Source organism: Lingula anatina, chromosome 7 (genome assembly GCF_051362555.1).
Source record: "Lingula anatina isolate TDL-2025a chromosome 7, LinAna3.0, whole genome shotgun sequence".
NCBI classification, from domain to species: domain Eukaryota; kingdom Metazoa; phylum Brachiopoda; class Lingulata; order Lingulida; family Lingulidae; genus Lingula; species Lingula anatina.
This window is the reverse complement of record NC_141773.1, coordinates 14,147,473-14,174,917: the sequence shown is the minus strand read 5'-3', so window position 1 is coordinate 14,174,917 and position 27,445 is coordinate 14,147,473. Positions and strand designations below refer to the sequence as shown.

At 37.8% G+C, this 27,445-nt stretch overlaps 5 protein-coding genes and 1 non-coding gene across 6 annotated transcripts; 4 read left to right on the top strand and 2 right to left on the bottom strand.

Annotated features, from left to right (window-relative positions):
• The first annotated feature begins 2,287 nt into the window (after positions 1–2,287).
• LOC106163748 (uncharacterized) lies at positions 2,288–8,816 on the top strand. Its single transcript, XM_013541426.2, has 7 exons — positions 2,288–2,449; positions 2,959–3,138; positions 6,140–6,244; positions 6,553–6,691; positions 7,187–7,266; positions 7,700–7,771; positions 8,487–8,816. The coding sequence occupies exons 2-7, from the start codon at positions 2,961–2,963 to the stop codon at positions 8,603–8,605; spliced, it is 693 nt and encodes a 230-aa protein (XP_013396880.2). The 5' UTR covers positions 2,288–2,449; positions 2,959–2,960; the 3' UTR covers positions 8,606–8,816.
• Trnal-cag (transfer RNA leucine (anticodon CAG)) lies at positions 5,805–5,888 on the bottom strand. Its single transcript has one exon. It is a non-coding gene; the product is annotated as a tRNA-Leu (tRNA).
• A 536-nt stretch (positions 8,817–9,352) lies between the features above and the next one.
• LOC106163750 (uncharacterized) lies at positions 9,353–11,158 on the top strand. The gene is made up of 5 exons (XM_087017791.1): positions 9,353–9,512; positions 9,790–9,916; positions 10,134–10,210; positions 10,375–10,446; positions 10,826–11,158. The coding sequence occupies exons 1-5, from the start codon at positions 9,461–9,463 to the stop codon at positions 10,846–10,848; spliced, it is 351 nt and encodes a 116-aa protein (XP_086873917.1). The 5' UTR covers positions 9,353–9,460; the 3' UTR covers positions 10,849–11,158.
• Positions 11,159–11,677: 519 nt separating this feature from the next.
• On the top strand, positions 11,678–14,126 carry LOC106170253 (uncharacterized). The gene is made up of 5 exons (XM_013550046.2): positions 11,678–11,860; positions 12,206–12,335; positions 12,518–12,591; positions 12,984–13,055; positions 13,907–14,126. Exons 1-5 carry the CDS (start codon positions 11,809–11,811, stop codon positions 14,023–14,025), a joined length of 447 nt encoding a protein of 148 aa, XP_013405500.1. The 5' UTR covers positions 11,678–11,808; the 3' UTR covers positions 14,026–14,126.
• Positions 14,127–15,175: 1,049 nt separating this feature from the next.
• LOC106170252 (uncharacterized) lies at positions 15,176–18,523 on the top strand. Its single transcript, XM_013550044.3, has 6 exons — positions 15,176–15,456; positions 16,367–16,471; positions 16,863–16,980; positions 17,538–17,617; positions 17,961–18,032; positions 18,297–18,523. The coding sequence occupies exons 1-6, from the start codon at positions 15,276–15,278 to the stop codon at positions 18,311–18,313; spliced, it is 573 nt and encodes a 190-aa protein (XP_013405498.2). The 5' UTR covers positions 15,176–15,275; the 3' UTR covers positions 18,314–18,523.
• Positions 18,524–24,991: 6,468 nt separating this feature from the next.
• On the bottom strand, positions 24,992–26,411 carry LOC147760782 (uncharacterized). Its single transcript, XM_087018433.1, has 2 exons — positions 26,053–26,411; positions 24,992–25,917 (listed from the first exon to the last, which is right to left on the bottom strand). Exons 1-2 carry the CDS (start codon positions 26,297–26,299, stop codon positions 25,631–25,633), a joined length of 534 nt encoding a protein of 177 aa, XP_086874559.1. The 5' UTR covers positions 26,300–26,411; the 3' UTR covers positions 24,992–25,630.
• Positions 26,412–27,445: the final 1,034 nt, after the last annotated feature.

Below are 27,445 nucleotides of genomic sequence, written 5' to 3'. Positions count from 1 at the left end.
ACAGTGGATACCCCTCGTTTCAAAGGACACTGAAAACTCATTACTTTACTATCATAGGCATTAGTGTAGAGTCGTAAGTTTAACTTTTCCTTTGAAATTCAGGGTAACAGAAAACTTTTCGGCCTTCAAACTGTGTCTTATCTAATATTTCAATAGGTAGAAGCCATTGACAATCGACGTACTCTAATTTTTACGGATAAGCGCCTATGCACAGTGCCATATCTTGTGAAGTACATACTGGCGGTAGTAATAAAGCAGCCGGATACTTATTGTCGCAATATACTATATTTATTCCTATGTGTCGTCTACAAATTCACCCACCCCAAATACACGCACACGCACACCCACATGCATTTAGTAATGAAACACCTTATCCAGTATCGATATGTAAAAAGGTCAGTTTTGCTAACAGAGTTTCAACAGTTGCTGCAATGTTTGCCAGGACATCGGTGTTCCCGATACACTGCGAAGGTAACATTTCACTTCATTTGCAAATATCTTCACCTATTGTGTGTTTTTTTAATTACGATACTTTCATGTTCACACACTTGAATATTCTTAATTAGTAATGCAATCATTTATTTTTGTTACCAAATACAGCCTGCACTTTTCTTGATGCACTGAAGATTATCATGCAATAACCCTTTGCAATGTAATTTTTTGTACAGTTTTGGCAACATAAGCCGGGAATTTTTCAATACACACTAAGCACCAGACTGAGCAACAGCCTGAAGCGATTAAAAAATGTTACAAAGATTAGATCGAAATAAGTTTGGGAAATTTTACCCACCTCTGTTTCTGTCAGTGAGCCAACACGTGCTTGGCAAGTCCCCAGGTAAGATGGAAGCTCCCGGGAGGGTCGGCGATCTATCAGGTGCTTGGAGATAGGGAGGGGCTGTCTCAAAAATCAACATAGAACGGAACACGCAGAAATGTCAACTCTGCGCATTTATGCGTATTCTACTATTATTTAGGTCAGACCCACATTGTTTAAAGTTGTCATTTAATTCTTAATAAGATCTTAGTCAAAAAAAAAAAAAATACGCATTTTGGGTATACTGCCACGTTTGCAACTCTAAATATGTTTTTATAAATTAAATGGCACGGTATATTTTCATATTTGCGGCAGTAGGCCTATACTATATCTATCGGCTATAGATTGTACCTCTTAGGTTAGTCCAGTGGGCCTTTATTTCCACCGGGAAACGGTCCCTTGGTCAATACGTGATGGGTCAAAGGTCAAAGACTGCTGGCAAGTGTCCTTCCTAAATGAAGATATTGTGCTATCTGTCCATCAGTGAAATGTGCATACGTAAAAATGAAAACTTTACCCTAAAACCAAAGCGAACACTCAGATGATACCAAGGCGTCATGCCAAAATTTTATTGCGATAGACCCGTTTGCAATATCAGTTGGCAAGATGCAGTGCCAGGCCGGGTTGTCAAACCCAAGTGTTCATTTACTGATAATCTCGTTTAAAGCGGTACAGATATCTGTGACGTTTAGTGTGCCGACATGACATATGACACTGATATCTAAAGAGTAATAAATGAAGCTTTTTCAAGACCCTTGTTAGATTTTTATTACTCATAATGATTATTACATGTACTACATGTAGCCTACATGAACCACCGTGCCTTTGCTGATAAGAGAGGGAACTGCTCTGTCTTTCAAATTGCTTTGGGTGTCCCATGCTGCACATCTACAAGATTTGCGCATAATACGGTTCGTTGAGGAGACATTTGTGTAATCCAGTCCTCAATGCCTTCAACCAAGGACGTGAATTGAATTCCAAGTCCTTGCTTTAATCTCCTCTCTGCCAGGGCCGCAGTTTAATTATGTGCACTTTTCTCCAACACAAATAGAGAAATGTGCCATGGATTAACCAGAGATATATCTGTGAATAGCTAGTGAAAAATCAATCTGTGACCCTGGTAGAAGGTATCTTCACCCTTGAATCTGTAATCTCATGGCATTGACTTCATTTGTTTGAATAACACGTGACGTCACGCTTGTCCTGATCGTTTCTATGTGGAAGACATGTATTTATCAGACAGGGGGCTAGGCCTTATATGCAGAGTTATACAGTATGGCATTGTCTGCACAATTTATAGCTGTTCTTTTTACGTCCTTTTTAAAGAAATGCTCAATATGCTGTGAGGTGGAAATTCGATCCCAACAGTTCTTTTTCAATCGCAACATTGCAAATAAGCAAATAAATCAATGGATGGATTAAATAAAAGGGTGAAAAAACTTATTTGGGAATTAAAAAAACCATATACAGCTTTGACAACAACAAGTGCTTGACAATATTTGAACAAGATGCCCTTGCTTGAAGGACACGGATCTCTCCGGTGGGGTGACATAAATACGTGAATACCTCTGCTTCGGGACAGATACACCGACAAACTGCATTGACAAGTTTGATAGTGTTAGGACGCATCTGCAGGTTAGTAGCTAATTTATGTTAGTAGCTGAAATACAAGCCAAGAGACATGTTTGTCGTGTGGTGTGGCCCTTGTTTTAGTATCGTTTATTGCTGAGGTAGACACGTTCTTTGCGAGTGATCTGGTGGTTAAATGTTTGTGTGTTTGCGGGTTTGGCGTCTCGTGATAAAGAGGGTATGAATAAGATCACTGGTATCTTATTAGCCATTCCAGTTTCAGTTGTTTTTATTCTCACGAACAATCCAGCGATTTATGAACTACAACAGCAATTCACTATTTAAGAGTTACATGTACAAGTTTAAAGTTATTAATGTTAAAATTGAAACAATAATTATAATGAAAGATAAGGCTTAAAAATTAAACAGCAGACAGATTAAAATCTAACAAAGTTGAAGTTTGAAACACGACAATTGAAAGATGATACAACGTAAAATTATTTTTAAAAATAATTAGAGCAGATATTTTGTCACCAGTTGCTTATTATATTTTAATGCTTATTTTCTACGCCTAGTCATGAGGACCGTTCTCATCTTTGCCCTGCTGGTAGCGGCGGCACAGTCTATGATAGTTTGCCCACCAAACTTCTGCAAGTCGGTTAAGTGTGATTTGAGCGCCGTTCAGAACTGTGGCGGTAGAGTACAGCAGAAGGGAAGCATGTGTGGTTGCTGCGATGTCTGCATCCATCAACTGGGTAAGGCTGAATTATCGGGGCAATCGGAACTAGGGCTAATTCAGAATGAAATTGTCGAGCTTCATATGTCGATCTAACTCCGGTAGGACTGATGCTGAATGCAGTCAGATTAACAGATAAAGACGGCTCCTTTTGTTTCCAACGTTCTCGTGTAATCACCAGCTTTTTCTACTCTACTCAACGCCAGGAGGAAGCACTTCAATATCTGAATCTGATTGCCCTCAGCGAGTGTCCCCGTGGAGTTGGATCGATCTAAGTACACCGATAGTTTCATTGGGCGTGATCCCCTTGTATTTACTCCATATTTCCACTGTGTGAGGCGCTTAAATATGATTATATGTACCTACAGTGCAACATGAATCGAACCGGAGAGTAAAACAGAGAAAGTGACAATGCCAATACATTGAGAATTAGATAAGACAGTTTAAGTAAAACAAAAAAATGAACTTGTGAAATAAAGTGAACACACTTATACCGTATGGAGTGTGGGACCTTGTGCGTAAAGGTCCCGTTTACGGTTCTGTATTTATCAAGGGAAGTTAAATAATAATTTCTAATATGAGTATGTGATCAGTATCATATGGATTACACCAGTAAGTAAATAGAGATTGTGAATTTGCAAACGCATGTAGAAATAAGCTTTAGCTGAAACACAAACTGAACTTATGAAAAATACGATAACGTGCGTATTGAGTGTAAATTAGTGGGACATGGGACCCTGTAGTAAAATTTTTATTTATCTGTGTCAGGTAAAGAAAGCACCTGATATCAGGGCTAGCAAAGACAGATTCAAATCGTAAACTCCAGGCCTACCCAACTACCAGACTCGGCACATAAGGATCCTGAATTAACCGGTATATCTGACCATACTACCAGTTTTCAAGGTGTGTGTCAGATCGCATTTCGGAGTATCAGTAAGAACACCGACAGGATGAGTCCACGCTCGGCTGTCACCTTGATTGGATAGTAAACGATTGTCGTAAAATCGCTATATGGTTTTAAAACCGGGTGCATAAATTTGAAAACCACCTAGAACAACATTAGACTGCCACATTAATCTAATACAATGCAAAAAACCTTATCAAAAGTGGTTAAAGCATTCAAACCGAATGTCGTAAAGTCCCCATATACCCCCATAGAGACAATAAAATAGTACTCTAAAGTAAGAGTACAGTCTAAGGTTGTTCTAGGTGGTTTTCAAATTTATGCACCCGGTTCAAAATCATATAGCGATTCTACGAAAATCGTTTACTATCCAATCAAGGTGACAGCCGAGCGTGGATGAGCCCGCTGTCGTCCTACAAAATTTGTTCTGGGGTGTGATACTCCGAAATGCGATCTGACACACACCTTGAAAACGGGTAGTGTGGTCCGATATACCGGTTAATTCAGGATCCTTATGTGCCGAGTCTTGTAGTATGGGTATAGGCCTGATCTCTGTATGCGAACGGTAGTTTACACTTTGGAGCATGGTCATCACTTTAGACGGGAGCAGTTTGCCAGACGTTAATCAGTTCCTACACTCGTATCTTATATAGCCACCGTAAACTGAAGTTCTATCTCTCCAAGATGAATCTACCAAATTAGCCTGCAGTCCTCACACTTTATATCGCCAGGTTTATCTCTTTTGACCTTGTCCCTTTAAGGAAAGATACCCTTGGTCCTTGTTGGTATCTTATGCCAATACGTGACGCAATGTGATATCGCGGAAAGTGGCGCTATGAAGCAATAAGGTGAAACACTTAATGTACACTATTAGTCATGTCTCCAGCAGATCAGGTATAAAATGTGGGATTCTTTTCCTCCTTTCCTATCCTTCACCCTGCTTTCCCTCTCCGCCAGAAGAAAAAGATCAGCAAATGAATGAAAGAACGCGCTGGTTTTATAGTAAAGCGCAATAAAAGTCGTACGTTTTACGGCATATTTAAAAAATGTCCCACTATGTTGTTAAAGGTAATTGTCATTTTAATAATGAATTAAGACCAGAGATTTATAATATGCATGTAAGAAGCAATATGCCTAGGGAATCACGTAAGCGTCTACTTGAAGTGCATTTTTCATTTGAAAGGATCAAAATTGCAAGATCGCATTTATATCTACATTGTACATACATATACCACACTAAGGCGACTTTCAGATTTTTCTCGCCCAATCGCTTAATCTGGTCAATGGTCATCCATTTCTATCATCATTTTCACAAGTCTTCTACAAACCGTACGCTGGGGGAAGGGAGAGAGAGAGAGAGTGAGAAACAGGAGACTCGGAAGAAGGGTTAATGCTCTCTGTACGCTTTTGGGAAACTAAGAAAAATTATGAACTTCAACTTCAGGGGTGTGCTCTCCATCTGTAGCTTTTCACTTACTCTCTGAAGAGGGGAGGGGGTCTGGAAAAGTAAACTCTTTGTCAGGCCCGCAGCCAGGGGGGGTTCGGGGGGTTCGAAAGAACCACCCTTTATGCTGGGAAAAGGTCCACTCTGGGTAAAATTTGATCTATGTACTTGAGGATTTTATGGTGGAAGGTCCACTTTTTCAGAAAACGAACACCCCCCACCCCCTCTGAAATTGCTGGCTACGGGCCTGCTTTGTGGACTTGTGAAAATGATGGCTGACATCTTTAAAAGTTTGACACGAAGCTGTGAATAAAACCCGCCATAAAACAGTACAATTTGTCAGGAGTGGGATTCGAACCCACGCCCACAGAAGTGGACTGCGACCTGAACGCAGCGCCTTGGACCGCTCGGCCATCCTGACGCCGACGTCTGTTCGTAATTTTCTTTTTTTTTCATTTATTAATCTTTGAAATTATGTCGTGTGAGCCAGATTTCTTAAACTGGCCATATGTTAGAATTTTAATTAGTAAGTCCATAGCCAAAAGAAAGTTTAACTTTTAAAAAACAATTAAGCAAAACAAGCCAAACGACAACATTGTCAAAATTAAAGAATGCCAATGAAGAAAAATGCAGATGTATCATAATAAACATGCTTATATTTATTTCTTACAGAAGAAGCAGACAGCTGCTCTGCCACTCTTCTCCTCGGCTCCCCGCCTTCCTCTGAGTGTGGCGAGGGACTGTTCTGTGACATCAATACCAGCAAATGCCGTCGACGTGAGTTTTTGTTGTCTGTTAAATATTTCAGTATTTTTTAAAGTTTTTTTTAATCTGCTTGTTTAATGATTTTATGAAATATGCTTAGAAATGGTCTTTGGATTTTATACTAATTGATTTTTGTTGTTATTCCATTTGGAAACAGGAAAAGGAACACTGGTAGGGCTATGTGCTTAAAGTGCATCGTATGACAAAATCTCTTTAAACATAGAACCTTCTAACACTTATTTTTTCTCCACATCCGTCGTATGACAAAGAAATACAACATGCTATAACTTCCACTTAATACGTTTATTTTTTATTTGTAGAGACGTGTGCTATGTCTCGCGCTTTGGTTTTGGCTCGTATTGAAGAGTCAAGGCGTCAGGGGCACCCTCTGCTGGGCGCTACACCACCTACCTGTGACGCCGACGGTACTTACAGTGCCAAGCAGTGCATAGAAGCTAGGTAGGGATATTCATATTTCAAGACACACAATGTCAGTTTCACATATGATATTTTTGAGATCTATTTTAGAAAATAATTTCTTGAGTTTTCAAGGATTTTCCAAAAATTCAAAATTTACAGTGCACAAGCAGTATCTTATGTATTTAGAGAAAATTACGTTCTGTATAATGTCTTCCCAGTAACATACATTAGTCTTCATTTTTATTTTGAGTGTGGCTCAAAAATGATTAAGTAAGGACCCCAAACATTAAATGCTGGAAGCGGTTTTGGATTTGTCGAATCTTGTTGTTTAGCACTACATTAGGCCTATTGTAATCTAAAAAAAATAACTTCTCTTTATAAATGTCAAACCCTATTTGACTTCTTTCCAAATTAACATAACTGTTAAACTAACCCTCTGTCTATTCTGGTTGGTTTCACCTTTTCAGCAACTTAAAAGTCGTTGAAACCTTTTTTGTTGATAGGCCCAGTAAATGTTTTATTCGCTTGTTTCAGTTGTTTTTGCGTAAACAAGGATGGAGATCGTCTTGGGGACTATTCAGCAAGGTTTTGGGAGGCAAAAGACATGACGTGTAGTAAGTTTTCAATGCAACATGATTTCTAAAACAGGGAAGTTGGCATGTAACGATTAAGTGCAGATGTGCTCTGTACCAGAATCTGTCCGATTTAAGCGAATCCCCCAAACCATCCCGTTTTACTTACCGTAATTTGTTCCCATGAATACGCATAGAGCAATTTGTTTATTTCTCTACTTTATTAACATGCCAACACTACCTTTATTTTATGATTTGAAAATTGATTGTATAAACCCATATTATCATCAAACCAGGCATTCTGTAAGTGTTACATACTGAATAGAATCTTTACTTTTCTTATCAAGTTGTGATAAAGCACTGTTCATGTGCATGTACATGTACAGTGATTTTTAAAAATGTATAACAGAATACAGGCCTTGAACAATAATTGTAAATCTAAATTCATTTGTATTTTCGTTGAATAATTTATCAGATTGTGCACGTGATGAAGACGAATACCAAAAGAAAGGTCTCATTGGAAAGATGTACATCTGCAAAGAAAACGGTAAGTCTACCACCTATACAAAAATGTACAAGCATATGTATTTTGATTTACGAATTATAAATTGAATTGTTGGTTCTACAGTAAAAAACAACATTTTACGGCTCGTACAAGAATGACAAGTGCAACGGACAAATTTTAAAGCTGACTGGCAAAATTTTAAAAATTTTGCTTGCTTAATTTGTTTTAATTGATATAATTTTTTCTTTGGTTTTAATATCGTCAATATTCTTTCAAGAAGTCACTTTATCTGACTGAACCATCATGTCTGTGTGTTTATTTAACTCTACCAGGTTTACCGTATTATTGAGAAACGATAGATTATTTACTAATAAAAGGATATTGGGGAAACTTAGGCTTCGTTCACATGCAATGTCTATTTTCTAAATTCTATTTTCTATTTTCGGTATGTCTTATGATCACGGTCTGTGCACTGAATATCCCGCGGCGTAATTACTGGCAGCGCGAGCCAGTTACTATAAGTTACTATAAGTAACTGGCTCGCGCTGCCAGTAATTACGCGGCGGGATATTCAGTGCACAGACCGTGATCATAAGATAGCGCGAATAGAAAATAGAATTTAGAAAATAGACATTGCATGTGAACTAAGCCTTAATGTGTATGTTTCCGTGATGTTAATCCTCCCCAAAAAGATGTGATTTATTTTTATGTAGTCGCTTGAAATGTGTCAAGACGCCGCAGTGTTTTCTATCTCCAGGAAACTACGAGAAATACCAGTGTACCGGCTCCGTCTGTTACTGCGTAGACGAGAAGGGGTCCAAGTTGGAGAGCACTCCTCCCGTATCCATCTCCGCCGTGAAAACCCTCAATTGTTAAATACCACGAGCCACTGATTGCAGATTGTCAATGTATGACAATTGTGAGGAACAACCTGGACATTCGTTTTGACTGTGATTCATAATTAAAAGACAGACGGTTTATATTGGCATTTAACTTGCGTGTTCATGTACAAATAAATGAACTTGTAAAGAATGCTTCTTGCTAAAATAATTATAATAATAAAGCACCACTGCAGAGAGTCCAGAAATGTATTAGTTTTGACTTATCAGGACATACATTTAAGGCGTAAGATTTTATATAAGAAATTGATATAGTTCTGAAAATGTGTCGACTCAAATGAGTAGGACGCGCATCGCAGTTGATTGTTTATCAGGTCCTTGCGCTTTACATTTGAAAGATTATTTTGATAAAACAAAACCCGTTGACCTCCCTAATCAAGCGTCAACTCTGTCGTCTAAATCAAACTTTCAAAACTTGAACAAATATTGGTTCGTCCTTTTCAGGACCCTTCCATGCAAGTGCCTTATCTTCTCCCTTTTTGAACAGTCTTACCTTGTCCGTGCCTGGTATTTCTGAACTCATCGTTATTTAGAATTACACAACTTTTCCAAACGCAACATTTAATGCCATAAGTTTATTGTACACCGCCACTTATTTTCAACTTTCATTTATTGATTCATTTATTCTTCCTCGTATATTTCATCGCATCATTGCTAATGCAAGAAACCGTATGTGCTGGTTAAGTAGTTTAGAAGCAGACCCTTTGCAGGAATTTCTAACGCACCAAGGAGTGTAGGAGTGTACGACATCTGGCTCTACTCTCACCAAGGATAAGAGAATTCACGGCAACACAACTCACCATATCGTCAAACGCAGAGTTCTGAACCCAGGATGAAGTTCCTTGTCGTTTTTGTCTGTGTTGTTGTTGCAGCTAGCGCCGAAAGTATGTGGACGGGGTTTGGGTAAAGTAGTCAAAAAATAAGTCTCAGAAGACGAGAAAATGCACTGTTATTTGGTGCATGCAATTGCACTTTTGGTTTGGTTAAAACGGAGAAACACTAACTTCATTTTTTATTCTTTCAATGTATGACACCGTTATAAAGGGTCGATCAAGTAATAGATCTCTTTCCGGAACAATAGAAAAAAAAAAAAAAAGAACTGCAGGTCCCATTTCCGAGTTCTGTACTCGATTAGTGCGTACTTGTATCTATTCATTGTAGTACTTTGCCAAAACAAGTGCAAAACTCAGCTGCTTCAGATCCAGAACGGACCTACACTGCTTGGCCAATGGAAACCCACCTGTAAGGATGATGGCACATACGCAGCCTTGCAGTTCCAAGGATCGGCGTAAGTTATGGGCGCTAGAACACAATTTTAGTATTAAAGATATTTGAATTTTCTAAGGTTTCTGTGAAACGCTTGACGTCACTTGGTGCAAAATTTCAATTTCAAACAGTTATAATATCGATAACCCCAGAATTGAAATAAATAGATCAGAAGTGGGAATCACAGTGTGTTTCTCTGCACGTTGACGCCAACCTCATAGGTACTGTAATATTTCCAGGACCTATTGTGTGGACAGATGCGGTGACATTTTGACTGACTACCAGATGGGGCACATTTCTCAAGGCAACGACTGCAGTGAGTTCAAATCATATTTATCAAATGACTAAGACCTCAAATGCTAGATTATAATTCTATTTCTATTTGATTTATAAACGTTTTCTTGTTGAACTTTACTTGCCATGTAAGAATACTGTGAGTGTAAACTGACTCTTTCCTTTTATTGGCTGACCTTAAATCAGAGTGCGCACGTGACCTTGCTGATTACCTGGAGAAAGGTATCATTGGAAAACTGTTTTTCTGTGATAAATACGGTAAGAATACATAGTGATACAATACTGAAAATACAATTTCGTGCAAAATAATACCAGTTGGCTAAAAATATTTGAAAATTGCCAACCTCGAATAAATTTGGTATTATGATTATTATCAAGAACGAAATGCATTATGTCACTTTTTAAGATTACAGGACAGATAATATACCAGGTTTAGTAAATGTTTGCGTGTGAGTCACTGAGATATCTGCAATAACAATATTTATTTGAGCAATAAGTCTGACATGGATATAAATGATGGTGTCTGTGTGATCATGGATTTCACTTTAAAAAGAAACGTTTGTAGTACACGATGCACTTTGTTTTTGACAGGCAACCTTCCATCGCCGAAAATGTATAATACATGACTTCTTTTCAGGCAATTATCGCAAACCCAACTAGGAACTCCAAGTTGAGAAATCAAGCCTTAAATTCCGACGTTACAATGAGCACAATTTCATTAAAGCAAATTCTCAAACAGACTGTGCTATTTCTATATTCTGTACTTCAATAATAATAATAATAAATAGATAAATAAGCTATAAAGTTCTATTAAAACATGTTCAAATAGCATATTAGATATCAGTATTGGATTTTTATATTAACATACATGTCTTAAGGAAATACACAAATCCACACACACAAAAAGACACACAGAATAATCTTTCTAATAGTACATGCACTCCAAAAGTACACAGCACCCAAACAAGTAGCGCTATGTTATGGGATGGTGAGCGTGCATGTTCCGGTACATGATGTTCATATCCGAAAGTAAAGTAAGTGTTTTGTAGAAGAGATTTGGAAAATAATAATAGTAAATAAGTAGAAAATCGTTGATGTTTCGCAAAAACCTAATACCTCGGTATGGTCAGATATGCACTGATATACTTGCAGCTTCAAAGAATGAATCTGAAGCATTTGTAGACAGAAAACATTCTCAGACCCGGATCTGCATATCCAAAAGTTAAAAATTTGGATTCGAATGGGGGGAAGGGGGGGAGTGGAGGAGGTAGAGGGTTCAAACGATTCACAAAAATAGACACATGATTCAAGTGGTACTTCAGCTCCCTTTCATTTCCAATTGTTTATATGTGTGGCCTTTCCCACACTGATAGGAGCATTCAGATTTTTTGGACAAACATACACGCTGCGCTTTGCAGATATGACAAAACTAGATAAGCACATTTCGCGATATAGTACATGTGTTTCCGATGCCCATAAGACCTAAACCTCCGTGGACATGATATGGGCTTGGCAGAGTTAAATATAGCCAGATTTGCCAGATAAGACGTATATATAAGGTCAAGGCAGGTGTAGGTGCTCACATACAGTTTTGTATTGACGAGGGACAGCACTTGAAAGATGAAGGTTCTGGTTGTTCTTGCCTGCGTTCTGGTTGCTGCCAGCGCTGTCAGTAAGTATTGTGGCATCTTGATAAAAAAATGTTTGTAAAATGAATACTTTTGTTTTGATGAGGACATTTTTCCTTGGATTCGTAACTTTAAACAAATAGAATAATGTGTTTAGGAACAAGGTACGGCAATGTCTTTTTATTACTTCAGAATGACGTTTTCGCACATCTGAATTTTAACAATGTCTCACAGATTTGGCGACCTGAAAAAGAATCAACCAAATTATGAGATTTCTAAATGGCAATCTAGCCCTTTTGTTTACAATTCTCATGTTCCTAATTTCCGCTTATTGTTCTGCTCTTCACCCCGTTACCACTTAAGCATTTGCATTCTTTTCTGTTTTTCAGAGCTGTGCCAAAAGCAATGTTCGGATGAGCTTCTTAAGGTCCAGAACATGGTCAACAGACCACTGGGACTGGAAGCACCAAAATGTAACGATGACGGCACTTTCGCTGCCAAACAGGTCCGCGGATCTATGTAAGTTTGGCTTTCGATATCTTGCAAAGTTGGTTCACACAGTTCCTCTTTCTACGTATAATACGTGTAATTTAAATATTTTAGATAATTGTTCATCTTCTTTGTGAAGATCTAGAAATAAGATAATGATCTCGACTTTATTTATTCATTTATTTATTTATTTATTTATTTATTTTCTACAGGAGCTACTGCGTAGACGCATGTGGCGACATGTTGAATTACGATATGAGACACAGATGGGAAGACCATGACTGCCGTGAGTTAAATTGCCATATTAATCTAAATACTAAGCGATTATATACGCCCAAATAATAATTGATTATAGGGTGTGTATCCGTTGCAAAAGGAGAGCCAAGTCAATAGATGAACATTTTTCAATTTTCTGTTTTCCAATAAATGCAGGTCTTGTGGATATGTTGAAGTTTTCAAATATTCTGGTTATAATTGCTGGCTGTGGTTTCATAAACCTGACAGTAAATTAAAGCACTTGGAATATGTCGGAGTGAAAGAGTGAGATATTAGCCTGTGCTCTCTACTTGTATTTATTATTATCAGTAACAGTTTTATCAGACTTGTGCACTCGTGTATGTGTACGATGTTGCTATTTTTAACACGTGATGCTGTAGAACCAATCAAATTTCGTTTCAGAATGTGCACGTGACTTGGATGACTACCAACAGCTGGGAATCGTCGGCAAGATGTATAACTGTGACAAATACGGTAAATTATTTTTATTTCAAACGTCGGTCTCAAAGGAAAGGACCGTCGTTTAGGAGTTCTATATGCCATGAATTAGAATTTTCATCTTGACTGCCTACTCACGTGACATGATATAAATTCGTGTTTACAAATGATTAAAAAAGTAAGCATTTTTTTTTGCCATTCCATTTCACAAAACCATGAAAGACCTGAATCTTTGTTGCAATCGCAATTTACTTCGTAAACAAGACATCTTGACGAATGAAGGGCAAAATTATTTGATTCAATGAGTTGTGGAGTGAAATGCATTGTTTTTTATATTGTTTTACCCCGCTGAATATTTGGGCTGCACGGAGGGGGGAAAATCGGCTGTTGCAACCGTCGTTAACAAAATCATTTAAATTCTTCATTTTTGACTTAATATGTATGATAAATATGTTTGAGCAAGTCTTGTATATTAGTCTCCACGTCAGTTTACGGGTGTGACATAATGTCTCTTAAAAAATTATATTCATATTATTTATTAAAATTGTTATTATTTTTTTAATATAATTTTCAATATCTACAGAAATTTAGAAAAACATTTGAACTGGTAGGGCTTAATTTTATGGAACCCTTCAAAATTTCTCAGTTGCTCTGAGACAATGCGCACTGAACACTGGTCACTGTGAGAATGTCCCAGATTTAAAATATGACAATAAATTAATGTACCACACAGTAGATTTATGTACATGTACTCGAATAAACACTAAATGGCGCAATCATTCCTTTTCATCCTTTACCTTGACATGTTTGGCTTTTTAGCGATAAAGATGTTTTGATTACAAATTTATTAGTGTGGACGATATCCCTAAACATACTTTTACTTCCAGGTAACTACGACAAGATCCAGTGCTCTGGCTCAGTTTGCTTCTGCGCAGACAGAACCGGAAAGATGCTGCAGGCCACACAGCCAGTGGGAATCTGGGAGCAACACAAGCTCAACTGTTAAATTTCTTATTAAGAGTTTGATCCGAAGACGCGATTGACATAAACTGTAGCCGGTCGGAAAGGTGGAAATGGTATCAAAGACTGAATAAATGTAAAACAATTTTTTCTGTCAAATTTGTTTTAAAAAAAGGATCAAAGAAAATGCAAAGCAAAGATAATTCTCATATCGTCTATCAAAACGACATTGGTTTCTAGATATCTTTTTTACATTGTGCCAACATTTAAAGACACTTTACAGCAAATTGTTCGAGCAAGCAACATTATGAGAAAAATTCTCTAGATTCCAAGATCATCCATTTCTAAAATATAGCGAGCAACTGTTTAATCATATCTGTCGCGAATTCAAGGATAAAATAAATGAGTTTCCTGAAAATAAATGTTTCGATCTTCGAGCACGGCTGTAACAGACACAAATGCGCGCACGTGCACACACACACACACACACATTTGTATTCATAGACAAAAGTAAAAGCAAAATCGAACGCGTTGAGTCATTTGTATCTCTGTCTGAGTCTTTATCGTTTTTATTCCTGTGTCTGTGTCACATTTGCCCGAGCGATAATACTTCCAGAAACGTCTCTCTCTTGCGATGTTTTCTCCACAGTATCAGTTACCATACAATCAACCCTGTAATAGCTCTGCTTCTATGTGGGTGCACGCATAAGCTTACGCGTTATCTCGAATCGTGATGCTAATATTTGGCAATTCACAAACTGCGGCTGTTGCTTTCCAGAGATTAACTGGCGCGGAAGCCACAGGGTCACGCTCTTCGCTTGTGTGGGCCGTGAACCGGTATAAGCAGGCGGTTTAAAGGTTGTCACGGTGTCGCGCAAGATGAATTGTGGGTGTAAATACTATCAAAGACAAGCATGCAATTCCAAAATGAACGCTGAAACTCCAGTACTTTGTATATAAGCATAAATGGCTGAATTTTTAAATCTACAGCCTTTTCATACTGTCGTGAGGACTTTTAAAGATTTTATAATTATCATATGTTATTTCTTATACATCAGCAGCAGAGTCACTTCATAACTTTTCCAATTAAAAGAAAAAGATAAAGTTGAAACAAGTTGCATTTGTCATTCTTCCCTCCTTATCTTTTGGCAAGTGTAAATGTTGACGTTACTCTGCTTTATCTAGGGTGCCAGCACGATAACGCTATAAATACCACGCTCCTGATATTCGACAGAGAAGCAGAAATTAACTTGCTTTTAAAGCACCATTTTGTCTCGATTTCCTATTTTGAAAAGCATGAAAATTTTCGTACTTCTGGCTTGTTGTGCTGTGGCCGCAAGCGCCTTGGTGTGCCCTCCGGACGCCTGCAAGGGAGCCACCTGCACGTTACTGGATGAACAAGCGTGCTTGGCCAAAGGTGGCGCGGTAAGACCCGGTGGCATGTGCGGCTGTTGTGACGTCTGTATAACGCTGCTGAGTAAGTTCATTTTCTCTCTCTCTCTCTCTCTCTCTCTCTCTCTCTCTCTCGTGTTTTGCCCTCTAATTTGGTGTGTCATTTGTTTAACTATGACTTTATACTAAGTTGGAAGTAAAATGCACTAAACTTTTTTCTCAAATCTTAACAGATTTCAATAAATTTCAAGTCAAGAACTCAAACAGCCAGTATTGTGCATAGGCCTAGGAACCAGGGGTGACGCAGGGAGCATATATCCCCGCCACTATTTTTATGCACGCCAAACATAAACGCAGGGAGAACAGAATTAGTAGACAACCCCCACCCTCCCCCAAACCCCCGTTTATTTATGTTTTCCGTACGGTTACCCCACACACAAACTGGTACATACACATGTACATACACATTCGGCTTCCTAAGTGCAGATTTTTACATATACATGTACGGCCGCGGGTACATGTAATTTATGTCACGAAGCCACCCACCCCCCACCCCCACCCCCCCCCACCCCCCCCCCCCCCCCTTGTACATGTAAGTAGATCGGTTGTAAGGAGAGCTAGAATAATGGAAGAGAGCGCCCTGTGTTTCTCAGTGCGGGTAGTGGAAGTGGTATCGTGATGAGTTGGAAAGTAGAGCCGGTATCATAAAGGTCAGGGTAGGGTTAAGTAAAAGGATAACATGCACGGTGTGCTATATCAGGTTGATGCATTATACGGGCCTGAGTTCAGAAATTTGCAAATGTAATTTACTCGTTCCCAGCTTTTGGCTGAAAAGGATCCCTAACCTCTCCTCTCCTAAACTTCCGTCATAAATTTAAAACTCATGGACGATTATTTTAAGAATCTAATGCAAACTACAGTATTTCCACGTGTAATTTACCTGTGCACTGTTATCAACAAAACACCGAATCGCGCCAATGTTGTTGATTTTTCAGAGGAAGGCGACAAATGCATCCAACTTTTCCTACTTGGAGTGCCTTCCACAGCTGAATGCGGCGATGGACTGAAATGCAGCCCGAAAACCCAAACCTGTGAAAAAAGTAAGCTATTTTTAAAACCTTTAACCCTGCTTACACATAAATGTTTTGGAAACGTTATTGTGTAAATCTTTTGTACCATTATCAACGCGTTTTTGATAACTTTATGAATGTGTTTTTGATAATATGTTTAAAAGAAACATTTCCTCAGCGTTAACATGATAAGGGTAATGCTATGATATACCCCATTAGTTAACATCAGTAATATTTTTTATGCTAAAAAGTATGTATACAATTCATATAAACGCTGCACAAACAGTTTGTTGAAGTTTTAGAAAAACTTTTTCTGAAAACCTAAAAAATGCAAGATTATTTTAAAACGTTTTCAGAACAAATTTGCAGCAGGCCTGATATTTTGCTTAGGGAAGTGATAAATGATACACTTTATTTCTAGAGAACTGTTTGGAGCGCAAGGCTGACTTTGAGGGTAGCCTTCTGACCAGAGTAGGAGCTCCAAAACTGAACTGTGAAGACAACGGCGATTATTCGCCCAAACAGTGTCTTGGCTCCAAGTAAGTCCCGTCTTTTCTTTGGAAATGTTAATGTTTTTGTAATTTTTTTACTGCAGATCAAGACATTGCGTCATAGTCTGCTCTGAATCGGTTTTGAAATTAAATTTGTGAAAAATTATGTTATTTCAGAAGAGAGCGTGGTAATTAAGGTATGCAAGCTAGTAGTTAAATCAATTCCAAAACACTATTCTGAATCTGTATCGTACAAAAATCAAGTTTAAACAGTAAGTAACGAGCGACTTTGTCACAAACATACATGTACGATTGAAATAAGATTTATAAATAAATGTACATTTGTAGTATGTGCCTGTCTGACGCAGAGTTTATGATGTATTCTTTTTGTGAAATTATAATATTCTGATTGTGTCACAATCGTACCTAAAAAGCAAAAGTAAATATATTCAAATTCTTACGAAAAAAAAACGTGTGATTTGCTGAACATTAGCAATTGAATTTGGACTAGATTTTCACGCCGATGTACTGGTATATACATCAATCCCATGTTAATTAGCTCATATCAAAAACTTAGAAATAAATGTTCCCTTTTGTCTTTACAGGTGCATGTGCGTGACGAAAAAAGGAGATCGTATTTCGAATTACATGGTTAACATATGGGAGGCCCTTGATATGGGTTGCGGTAAGCTATGAAAAGTCATAAAGTCAGGAAAAGGCGGCAGATTGAAGGGATAGTTCAAGTTCTTCTTGCTGCCATAGATATCCTCTTCTCCCAACCAAAAATCAGTAAAATATTTTGTACAGGCCTTGTAAACGAAATTGTCGTTTGTTACTTGGAGCCGCAGATTAGTGTTTTTGATCCCCAAATTAGTGACTTGAACCACAATTTCGAAGTCCGACTGTTGCAATCTTCGAAAGAGTGTCTAAACATATTTTGAACCATAATTTCATAGCCCAACTCTACTTATACTGACTGCAAGCATCGAAAGAGTGTCTAATCGTGTTTTTTATTTGTCTTTTGCTAGAATGTGCACGAGCGGAGTACGAGTACAGTCAGAAGGGGGGTAACGACAAGCCATTCAACTGTGATTCTAAAGGTAAGAGACTACCAATGTACTGGTATATTCATATATAACATAGGGCGACTTGTCATGAACTTTTTTTTAGTTTACTATGCTGAGGAAATGCATCGTGTGATATTTCATAATGACAATAAATTTTGGTTTTTTTTCTACACGTTATAAAATGTTTATCCCTTTCTCTTAATTTAAAGCTTACCAAAGCATATAGCGTTAACTAAGTCAATATAACGACAGTAAATGTTCGACTTGGGATTATAAGACAGGTACTTTTACTTTTAGGCAACTACTTTGGCTAGCAGGGATGAGCCATTTAGGATTCAACTGAACGTGAAACAGGCCGTAATGCATTAAAAACGAGCCCCTACTCATCTTTTGCTGAACGTATACGTGTAATATTAGTTATTATTTGACAAACTTTACGATCAAATGCGTGTTGAAAATTTCAACAAAATGATTTCGATATATGCATTTTTATAAATAAAGAATTTAAATCCTTTTCACCATTACCACTGGATTTGATTAAGTACAGGATATGTCACTTGACGATTTAATTGTGTCAAAGAAACAAGCAATGCAGGCCCGTAGCCAGCAAATTCAAAAGGGGGGTTCTTTTTCTGAAAAGGTGGACCTTTTACAATGAAACTTATGTGTATGTAGATAAATTTTTATCCAAAATGGACCTTTTCCTGACAAAAGGGGCGGTTCTTTCGAACCCCCCGACACCCCCCCCCCCCCCGGCTACGGGCCTGCAATGGGTACCTAACACCAATAAGATCGCTTAACTTTGTTTTGAAGACGAGAGAATAAATTCAATTAGAAAAAAAAACATACGCCTGTTGTATGCATCATCTACACCTACAGCTGTACATGTACAACTCCCCACTGTGGCTTGATAAAAACCGGTTAATAATATACCGTTTATTTGCTGTGATTTAAATATTTATTTTAGACAAATACGTGTATGTTCGTTGCGTGTTCCTGAATCAACAATTTGGTGTCAGTGCATTATCTTGTTAAACCAGATCGATGTCAGACATAACAGCAATTCTCCCTAATCACTGGACTGATTTGATGAACTAATCTACCAAATGCCATCCGTTAACTAATTGCACAAGATGATATATATACACGTGCATCACAAATACCTGTACTGTTAATTATTTAGGAAGCCACCAAACAAGGTGGGATGCTGTTCTGGTGATTTGATTGCCTTGATCGATAGACTTTTAAATAAGTTAGTATGATCCCTTAGATTAAGTTTTTCCAATTATTCTACTACCTGCATTTCAATTTAAATGAATAAAGTCAATCACCTGCATAATTTCTAACAACTTGAAAAATAAATAAATAATACAGTCATAAAATGCTTTCACATCGACAGTCCGAAAGCATATTATATCAGAACTTGATTTCTTCCTTTGGCGTATATGCAAGCACCGTACCCATCTATGCTTTAACGGATTGATCAAATCTGCATTTGTTGGCCGAAAACAATAAAGCTTCTGCTAACGTTAATCTAGTACTATGCTCCTGTTTCATTGGGAACATATTTCAATGTAAGTTTTATCATATAGAATACAACTCCATCTTACGCCAGGATGATAAACACTTAATCAAGCAATTATTACCTCTGCTAAGGAGGCCATATTTTCGGGTCCTTACGTTTGTTTGTTAGTTACAATGTAGTTTGTCTGTCTGTTAGAAATTTTCTGCACAAGCCATAGACTAATTTTAATGAAATTTTCAGGATAGGCCAGAATAGGACCAAGAAACAAATGATTAGATTTTGATGGTGATCCGGATTATTATTTATAACTACAGTATTTATATCAGCAAAACGCGGCATTGCACAGGCTTCGTTTGCGTACATCTTCTCCACCCGTCCTGTTACGCATGCGCAATTACCACCGCCCCTTACGGCTACTCATGAATATCTCTAAACAAAATACTCAGCAAAGTACATGCGTATGCGTAATCCATCCCAAATTATAAAAGACTGCTTTCGCCCACTGCGGCAAGGACAGCTATAGTAGCACAAGCAATAACAGGGAATATCAGTGGATAATTTTAATAAAATTTGGTTACAAAACCTGACCAAATACCACCGAATACACTGTAATTTCAAATAGCATAGCTTAGAGGCATATCAAAGGACATACTTTAATATTTCTCACAATATTTCTGCTGTCTTTCTGTGCTATACATGTGATCCCAAATATCAAAGAATCCCACCCATAGGCGTGCCTCGTTCAGTTGTCTGAATAAAGACTCCGCTTATTCTAGTTGGTTAGAAGTCTATTTTGTAAACTTGGCTGGCCCAATGCCCTCCAGTTCCGACCGCGTTGCACGCGGTAGAGCGTCCGTACTTTGTGTAGGTTAACTCGGCAGTCGGCGACGAGGCGCACCAGCCATCGGCCTGAAGAGCGAAATAAATATACCCTCTTTTCCTTGCCGCAGCATAACACTTTTCAATGGCGTTGATCCTGCTTCCATATGGTCCATCTAGTATAGGATCCGCGCCCTCTAGGGTAAGGATAGTTCGCTCTTCGGTGTCTTTCCAGCACCCCATGTTAACTAAACATAAGAACGCCTTTAATTCCAGTTTAATCTTCTAATACACATGTATACATGTATGCACTGCGTTTTCTCCTAAGCTGAAAACTATTGGATCTATATCATATCCTAAATCAATGTAATATACATCTAAGCAACAGAAATACAAAAGACAAAGATAAATGAACAGATTTATAGGTCAACGTGTGGTTACATGTATAACTTATAAGGAGAAGAAAAGAAAAAAAAAATAATGACCTACCGACAGCTTCGTCCACCAGACACAACTGCGAGGCTTTGCTATACTGCGCTGGTCGTTGCCCATACCCGATCAGAATACAAGAATTGAAATCAGTAACATTTGAATACTGACAGGTGCCTCGCTGTATTTCTCTCATCACACACTGTACTGGAGTCAACCGTAGCGAAACAGATTTCGAAATGACGATAAAGACAGTAACGTATACTGCAAAGGATAGTTGTATATATCTTCTGTTAAGGAATACCATATCTGCCGTCTAGAGCTTCATCGAAAACTGAATTAAATTACTGCTGCATATGTTCACCAAATAAAAAAATGGAAATAAATAGCAGTATTTTTGGCCCAACAAATTAAATGAATGTTGCCTGTAATTTAGTGGTAAATAAGCCTCTTATGCGCCAAAGCTTAGTAGAAAGCGCATGCACAATCAATAAATTTATTGCAATACGCCTAGAGTGTCAGTATTCTATTGATTACATTGAAAAAAGATGACATCTGATCTGTCTTTATGGCCACTCAGCACGTTCACACGAGTATTAATACCAGTTGCTTTACCTGGCGTATTTTGATTAAATGGGTTTGCTAGAAAGTGGAAGGTGTATTACATTATCATACCAGTGCATGTGTTTTATTTTTAGTTACAACGATTAAAATTTTTGAGCATCTTATCTTCTATGATTTCGTACAATGGCGATATTATTATCATGATAATTTCATTTATGCATTCGTTTGGTTCAGTTGGGGGTCAGTTTTCATCGGCAACAGACAAAAAAATCAAAAATGTATGTTTTTGTTATCAACTTAATTAATATCTATTGTTATAAGGGGAGAGCATGCCATTCAGTTTACTGGGTACTGCAACAATACACGGAATCGTCAGCAGGAAACAATGCAATGGAAAAATTCGCTGTTTCAGCATAATTATAATGCTACAATAGACACTTAACCAAGAACAGGTTTCGTACAGTAAAGCTATGATGTTTGGTCATGCTACTGCATCAAATTAACATTTGTTATTGTTGGTCTATTTGGCGACCCTCTTTGAATTTTTTTACTTTGTCAAATATCTGTGCGTTATCCAAACTTCGGCTGAAATGGTGAATATTGCCCTTTCTTGTCAGTTAGATGTTTAAAAAGATGTAATATCAATTAACCTAGCCTATTGCAAAACATGCTGCTTTTTTATCTAGTGCATTTGTATCAAAATAAAAATATAATAGTAACAGTGATAAACAATACATTTGTATATAATACTAGTAATAAATAATACATTTGGAGATGAAAAATACAACGTATTTCCTAAAGGAACAGTAGGCATTGTGTTTTACAATATTGGTGCACAACTACAGCAATTTATATACACTATGCTACACAAGCATTATCATCTATCCTCAGTGCATCTGACATACATCATATAGTAATCTACCCACGACCTTTAATGGACTTTATAATCAAAAGTACAATTTTAATTGAAACGTATACCAGGATATTTCATTGTGTAATATTATATGTCTGGCAGTTTGCACAAGACATTTGTCAATGTCAGTTTTAATGAACAAAATCAAAATTATAAAAGGGCTTTCTGAAACTGTCATTTCCTTGTATAAACGTCATGGATGAAACAGCATTGATTTCCCGTTAAATTTAAGTGTTGCAAACAGTCATAGGCAATTTAAATGTTAAAATAGTATTATTGCCTTTTTTCTCGCCGTGGTATTATTCAAAATGCAGTGCGCGGCCTAATGCCTATTACTTTTCAATGGGCCAGTCTTTATACATGTAGGCCATACCTTCATGTTATCGCGCTGGTTCCATGTTTAGATTGTTCTCCATTTTTTAAAGTGCAGTTTAATTCAAAATTTATCAAAGCATTATTTCAGTCAACATAAGTCAATTTTTGACTTGAGGTATTAGCCATTACGTCGGCTAACAGGAAGGAGGGATTTTGGAGGCAACTCGGAGTAAAACAGGAAACAGGAAAATCGTCTAGTAGTTTAATTCTCTACTTGTTTAATCGTCGTAGATTCAATATAATTATATAGATTTAACGATCAAACGCGATTTCAAACATTTCAATAAAATGGTTTCAAAAAATTTCATTCTGCATCACGGACTTTTACATTTTTTTGGCATTCATTGGCCTCATACCATTACCATTGGAGTTGCTCAAGTGCAGGACATACCAGTAGACGCCTGGGTTTAAGACCGCTTCCGGTGGCTACATGAATATTAACAGAGATCAATGCCTTACTTTGAATTGAAGTCGGCATAATAAAGTCAGTTGGAAAAAAAACAATACTCCTCTTGCAGACATCACGTGTAACTCCCCACATTTTGGGTGACTTGATAAAGACCGCTTGAAAGTCCATTGTTTTCTCGTTGGTGTCAAATAAATCAAAGACATTATTACGTCTTTATTTGTTAGGGAATCAACAAAGTCGCGTCAATGCAAAGTTCTGTTGAACCAGATCGATTTCTAGCATAATAGCTAATATTAATAGTTACTGGACTTCTTGCTACAAGATTAGTTTGTCAAATACCATGCATGTTAACTGTACACACACTGGACAAAAGAAGTGTCACCCCCTAACTCAGAGTAATAAAAGTAGGCAGATCTTGGGTATTTATAATGCCTGGTCTACTTATAATGTGACTAATGAGTATAAAACCGCTATACCATTGAATTGTATTGTTGGTCTTGTACATGTACAGCAAATGTTATTCCTGTCTTCCTCCAATATGGCAAGATACAGGCAATTATCTAACGGTTATAGTTGCAAGTTGTTAACCTGAAGAGGCGGAATATAAGCAATGTCAGAATATCGATACAATTGAATTGTTCAGTCAGAACCGTGCAGAGGGTCTGGTCTCGGTATAGAAACACTAGATCAAGAGACAAATTGCCTCTGATGGGTCGTCCAAGAAAAAATACTGGCCGTGAAGACCGACGACTGATTTTGATGTCCAGGTTGTCAAAGTTCGACACTGCTTGTCAGTTGACAACACAGTGGAACAATTTCACACATAAGAATGTGTATGTGAAAATTGCTAGGCGTCGGTTACATGCTCAGAGAGTGTACAGCAGGGTAGCAAGACTGAAACCTCTTATATCGTTACAAAACAGGCAACGTAGAGTAAACTAGGGTCAACGGATCTGGAACTGGACAGTTCATGACAATTGGTCCTATATATTTTTCTGATGAGTGTCGCTTTGGTCTGACCTCTGATGACAGACGGGTACTATGCTGACAAACTGATGGTAAAGCATTTGAACCACATGCACTGAATTTTCGAACCCGGAGCAGCATATTCATCATGGTGTGGGGCTGCATCAGCATCCATTGCTTGGGCGAATTGATAGTGGTTAATGGAAACATGAATCACTAGAAATATATCGATGTTTTGGAGTCAGGCTTGCTACCATCTATTACTGACATGTTTGGTGACAGGAATTATCCATTTGTTCACCAGGATGACAATGCTCCTTGTCACAGGCCCAGAGCAGTTGATGATTGGTTTGACCAACAGGACATTCGCAGGGTTATGTGGCCTGCCCAGAGTCCGGATGCAAACATTATAGAAAATGTGTGGAATGATATGTCAAAACTTTTGACAAATGCCCGTCTAACCAGCAGAGAAACTCTGTTATATTCAGTGTTTCATGCTTGGGCCAGCATAAGCCCTGAACGCATCAGACAATTGTATGAAACCTTGCTTCGTAGACTGGCACCTATTATTAGGTCACGTGGTTATGCCACTAAGTACTAATTTTGGACTTGAAACTGCATATTTTGGTAGAATGTATATTTTGTTCTCATTTTGTGATTTTTTGTGAAATTTGATGTTAATAAAATGATACCAGGATCATATCATTCCACAGTCATTTATCTCCCCCATAGTATTGGCTCAGTAGGGGTGACACTTCTTTTGTCCAGTGTGTGTACAAAACTTTACTCGTACAACAAATAATAGTGTTTTTGATTAATATGCTAGAAATGATGGAAATTATTTTGAAAATTAGACATACATATTTAATCGTTATTTCAAATTTCACTGTGATAACTGTCACTACACCCTTTATAAAGCTGGTTGTTACCTTTACCAACAAACAATGTTCAAGTCACGAGATTGGAGAAAATATTATTTCAGTGATTCAAAATTTTGGGTGAGAGTTGTGTACCCTGTATAACGGATCTTAGCAGAACAGATCTGGCCATACGTACTCTGATGACGCAATCACTGGTGTTTTCGGTTGCAAGTCAATTTTTTTCAGCACGTTGGAAGGATGCCAATGCCTCGTCTTAAAGCCTGAGGGAGGACTTTCTAATATTGTGGATGTGCTGCTTCGGCGCGAACAAGAAGACGTCGCTGTTTCCATTGAAATTACTCAAGAAACTGTCTGTAAGATCGTCCATCGGCAACGTACAACGAAACATACGCGACAAGACATAAGCATAGATCGTCCTTCTCAACAATCAGCCTGGAAAATTTTAATTTTATTAAAATAAACCCAACCAGATGTGTAGCCAAAACAGAAAATTGTCAGCATCTTTTTTGAGGGAACAGTGGCAAAACTCGCCAAACCAAGTTTCCAAGGAATCAGTCAACATCAGACTATAGGTGGTTGGCATCATACATGTACATGTAATGACAATTTTGTGCATTTTTGCTTGTATTATTTCATATTGCTTTAACACAGAACTAAATAGCTTTTGAAATAAATGCAGTCGGCTAAACAATTGTCAGTGCCTGAAGCTCGTCCAGTTTTTAAGATAAAGTCACCGCTAATGCGACTTGGTTAAGTATCTATTCTGTAAACTTGGTTGGCCAATCCTCCTCCCGTTCCAGCAACATTACACGCTGTAGAGCGTCCGTACTTCGTGTAGGTTAACTCGGCAGTCGGAGACGAGGCGCACCAGCCACCGTTCTGAAGAGCGAAATAAATATACCCTCTCTTCCTTGCTGCAGCATAGCACTTTTCAGTGGCGTTGATCCTGGTCCAATAATAACCATCCAGAATAGGATCCGCGCCTTCTAGAGTAGGGATGGCTCGCACTGCAGTGTCTTTCCAGCATCCAATGTTGACTGAAAAAAAAAAACAATGAATAAAGATAAAATATAAATAAAAATACCTACATTGATATAAAGATAGATATATACATAATTAGTAAATATATAAATATATGAAAAGATAAATACTAAAATTTATTTACGACCTACCCACAGCTTCGTCTATCAGGCACAACTGTGAGGCTTTGCTATACCGCGCTGGTCGTTGCCCATACCCGATCAGAATACAAGAATTGAAATCAGTAACATTTGAATACTGACAGGTGCCTCGCTGTATTTCTCTCATCACACACTGTACTGGAGTCAACCGTAGCGAAACAGCTTTCGAAATGACGATAAAAACGGTAAGGTATACTGCGAGTAATAGTTGTCTAAATCTTCTGTTGATGTATACCATAACTGTCGTCTAGTTTGTCGGATCAAAATTAGTATTGCATAACTGCTACCTATATTCACCAAATGAAAATAATCGAAACAATGACTGAAGTAAGTGATGACTGCTTTTACGATGTAATTTAGCCAAGTGATAATGCACGTATACATGTACACGGTTTTGTAACAATCAATAACATAGTCGCGTTAAATGTCAATTTATTATTGATCACTTTAAAACGAACGTTTTTTTTCCTTCCGCCTATGACCAAGTATAGTGTGTGCAGATTTATATTCAGGATTTCATAATTTTACATCTACCGCGTAACTAGGAAGGTTGTGTTATTAAGCCCCCTTTACACTGGACGGCGTCCTCTCTGCGTCCTATCGTACGGCCTTGTTTAAGAGTAAAAAATAGTACTTTACGTGCCGAAAACTGGTAGATCTCTGAGCATTCATTCTGCAACCTAAGTGATGCCTGTGCCTCCTTTTTACGACCACAGCGATGCCAGTTTCTTGGTTGCACAAAGGACACAGAAAGGACGCTGCCCATTGTCAAGGGGGGTTTTAACGATCACAGACCAAAAGTAGAGAATCCATAGCACAATAATGCATTCACACACTTTTTATTTTTCTACCGGTTTACATGAACCGAAAACTAAATTTTCAAAAATTAAGAATGATGAAAATTTCCCGAAATTCAGCAACACTTGGTTGCATAAAGAAACAGTCGCAGGACTACAAAAAGTAGCAAGGTTCTGAAGAGACAATTCTGAAAAGATTCAGATGTGTAAGAAAGAAAAAAGCTTGACCATCTTCGATTATGATTAATTAACTTAATGTTTTATATGAAAAGCTTATAATAAAATACATGTATTTCATTAGAATTTTTATCTGCACTTGCTTTTTATGCTTTTTCGAGGTCAATCCCTCTCGATGAAATCTGTGCATTAGTCCGTATTGCGGAAAAGGGAATGGACTACGGTTCTATAGCGGTCTTCCAGTCCCGTCACACCGGTCATATATTATTTTGCTTAAAGCAGTAGTGCTGTTTGATCACAAGGAACAAACAAACCATTCAATCTACTACTATTGTAAACGGTTAAAATCATTAACAGGAAACCAGGCAATGGCGACTAAGTGGCGAATGAGCATGTGTAATCAAAGAAAC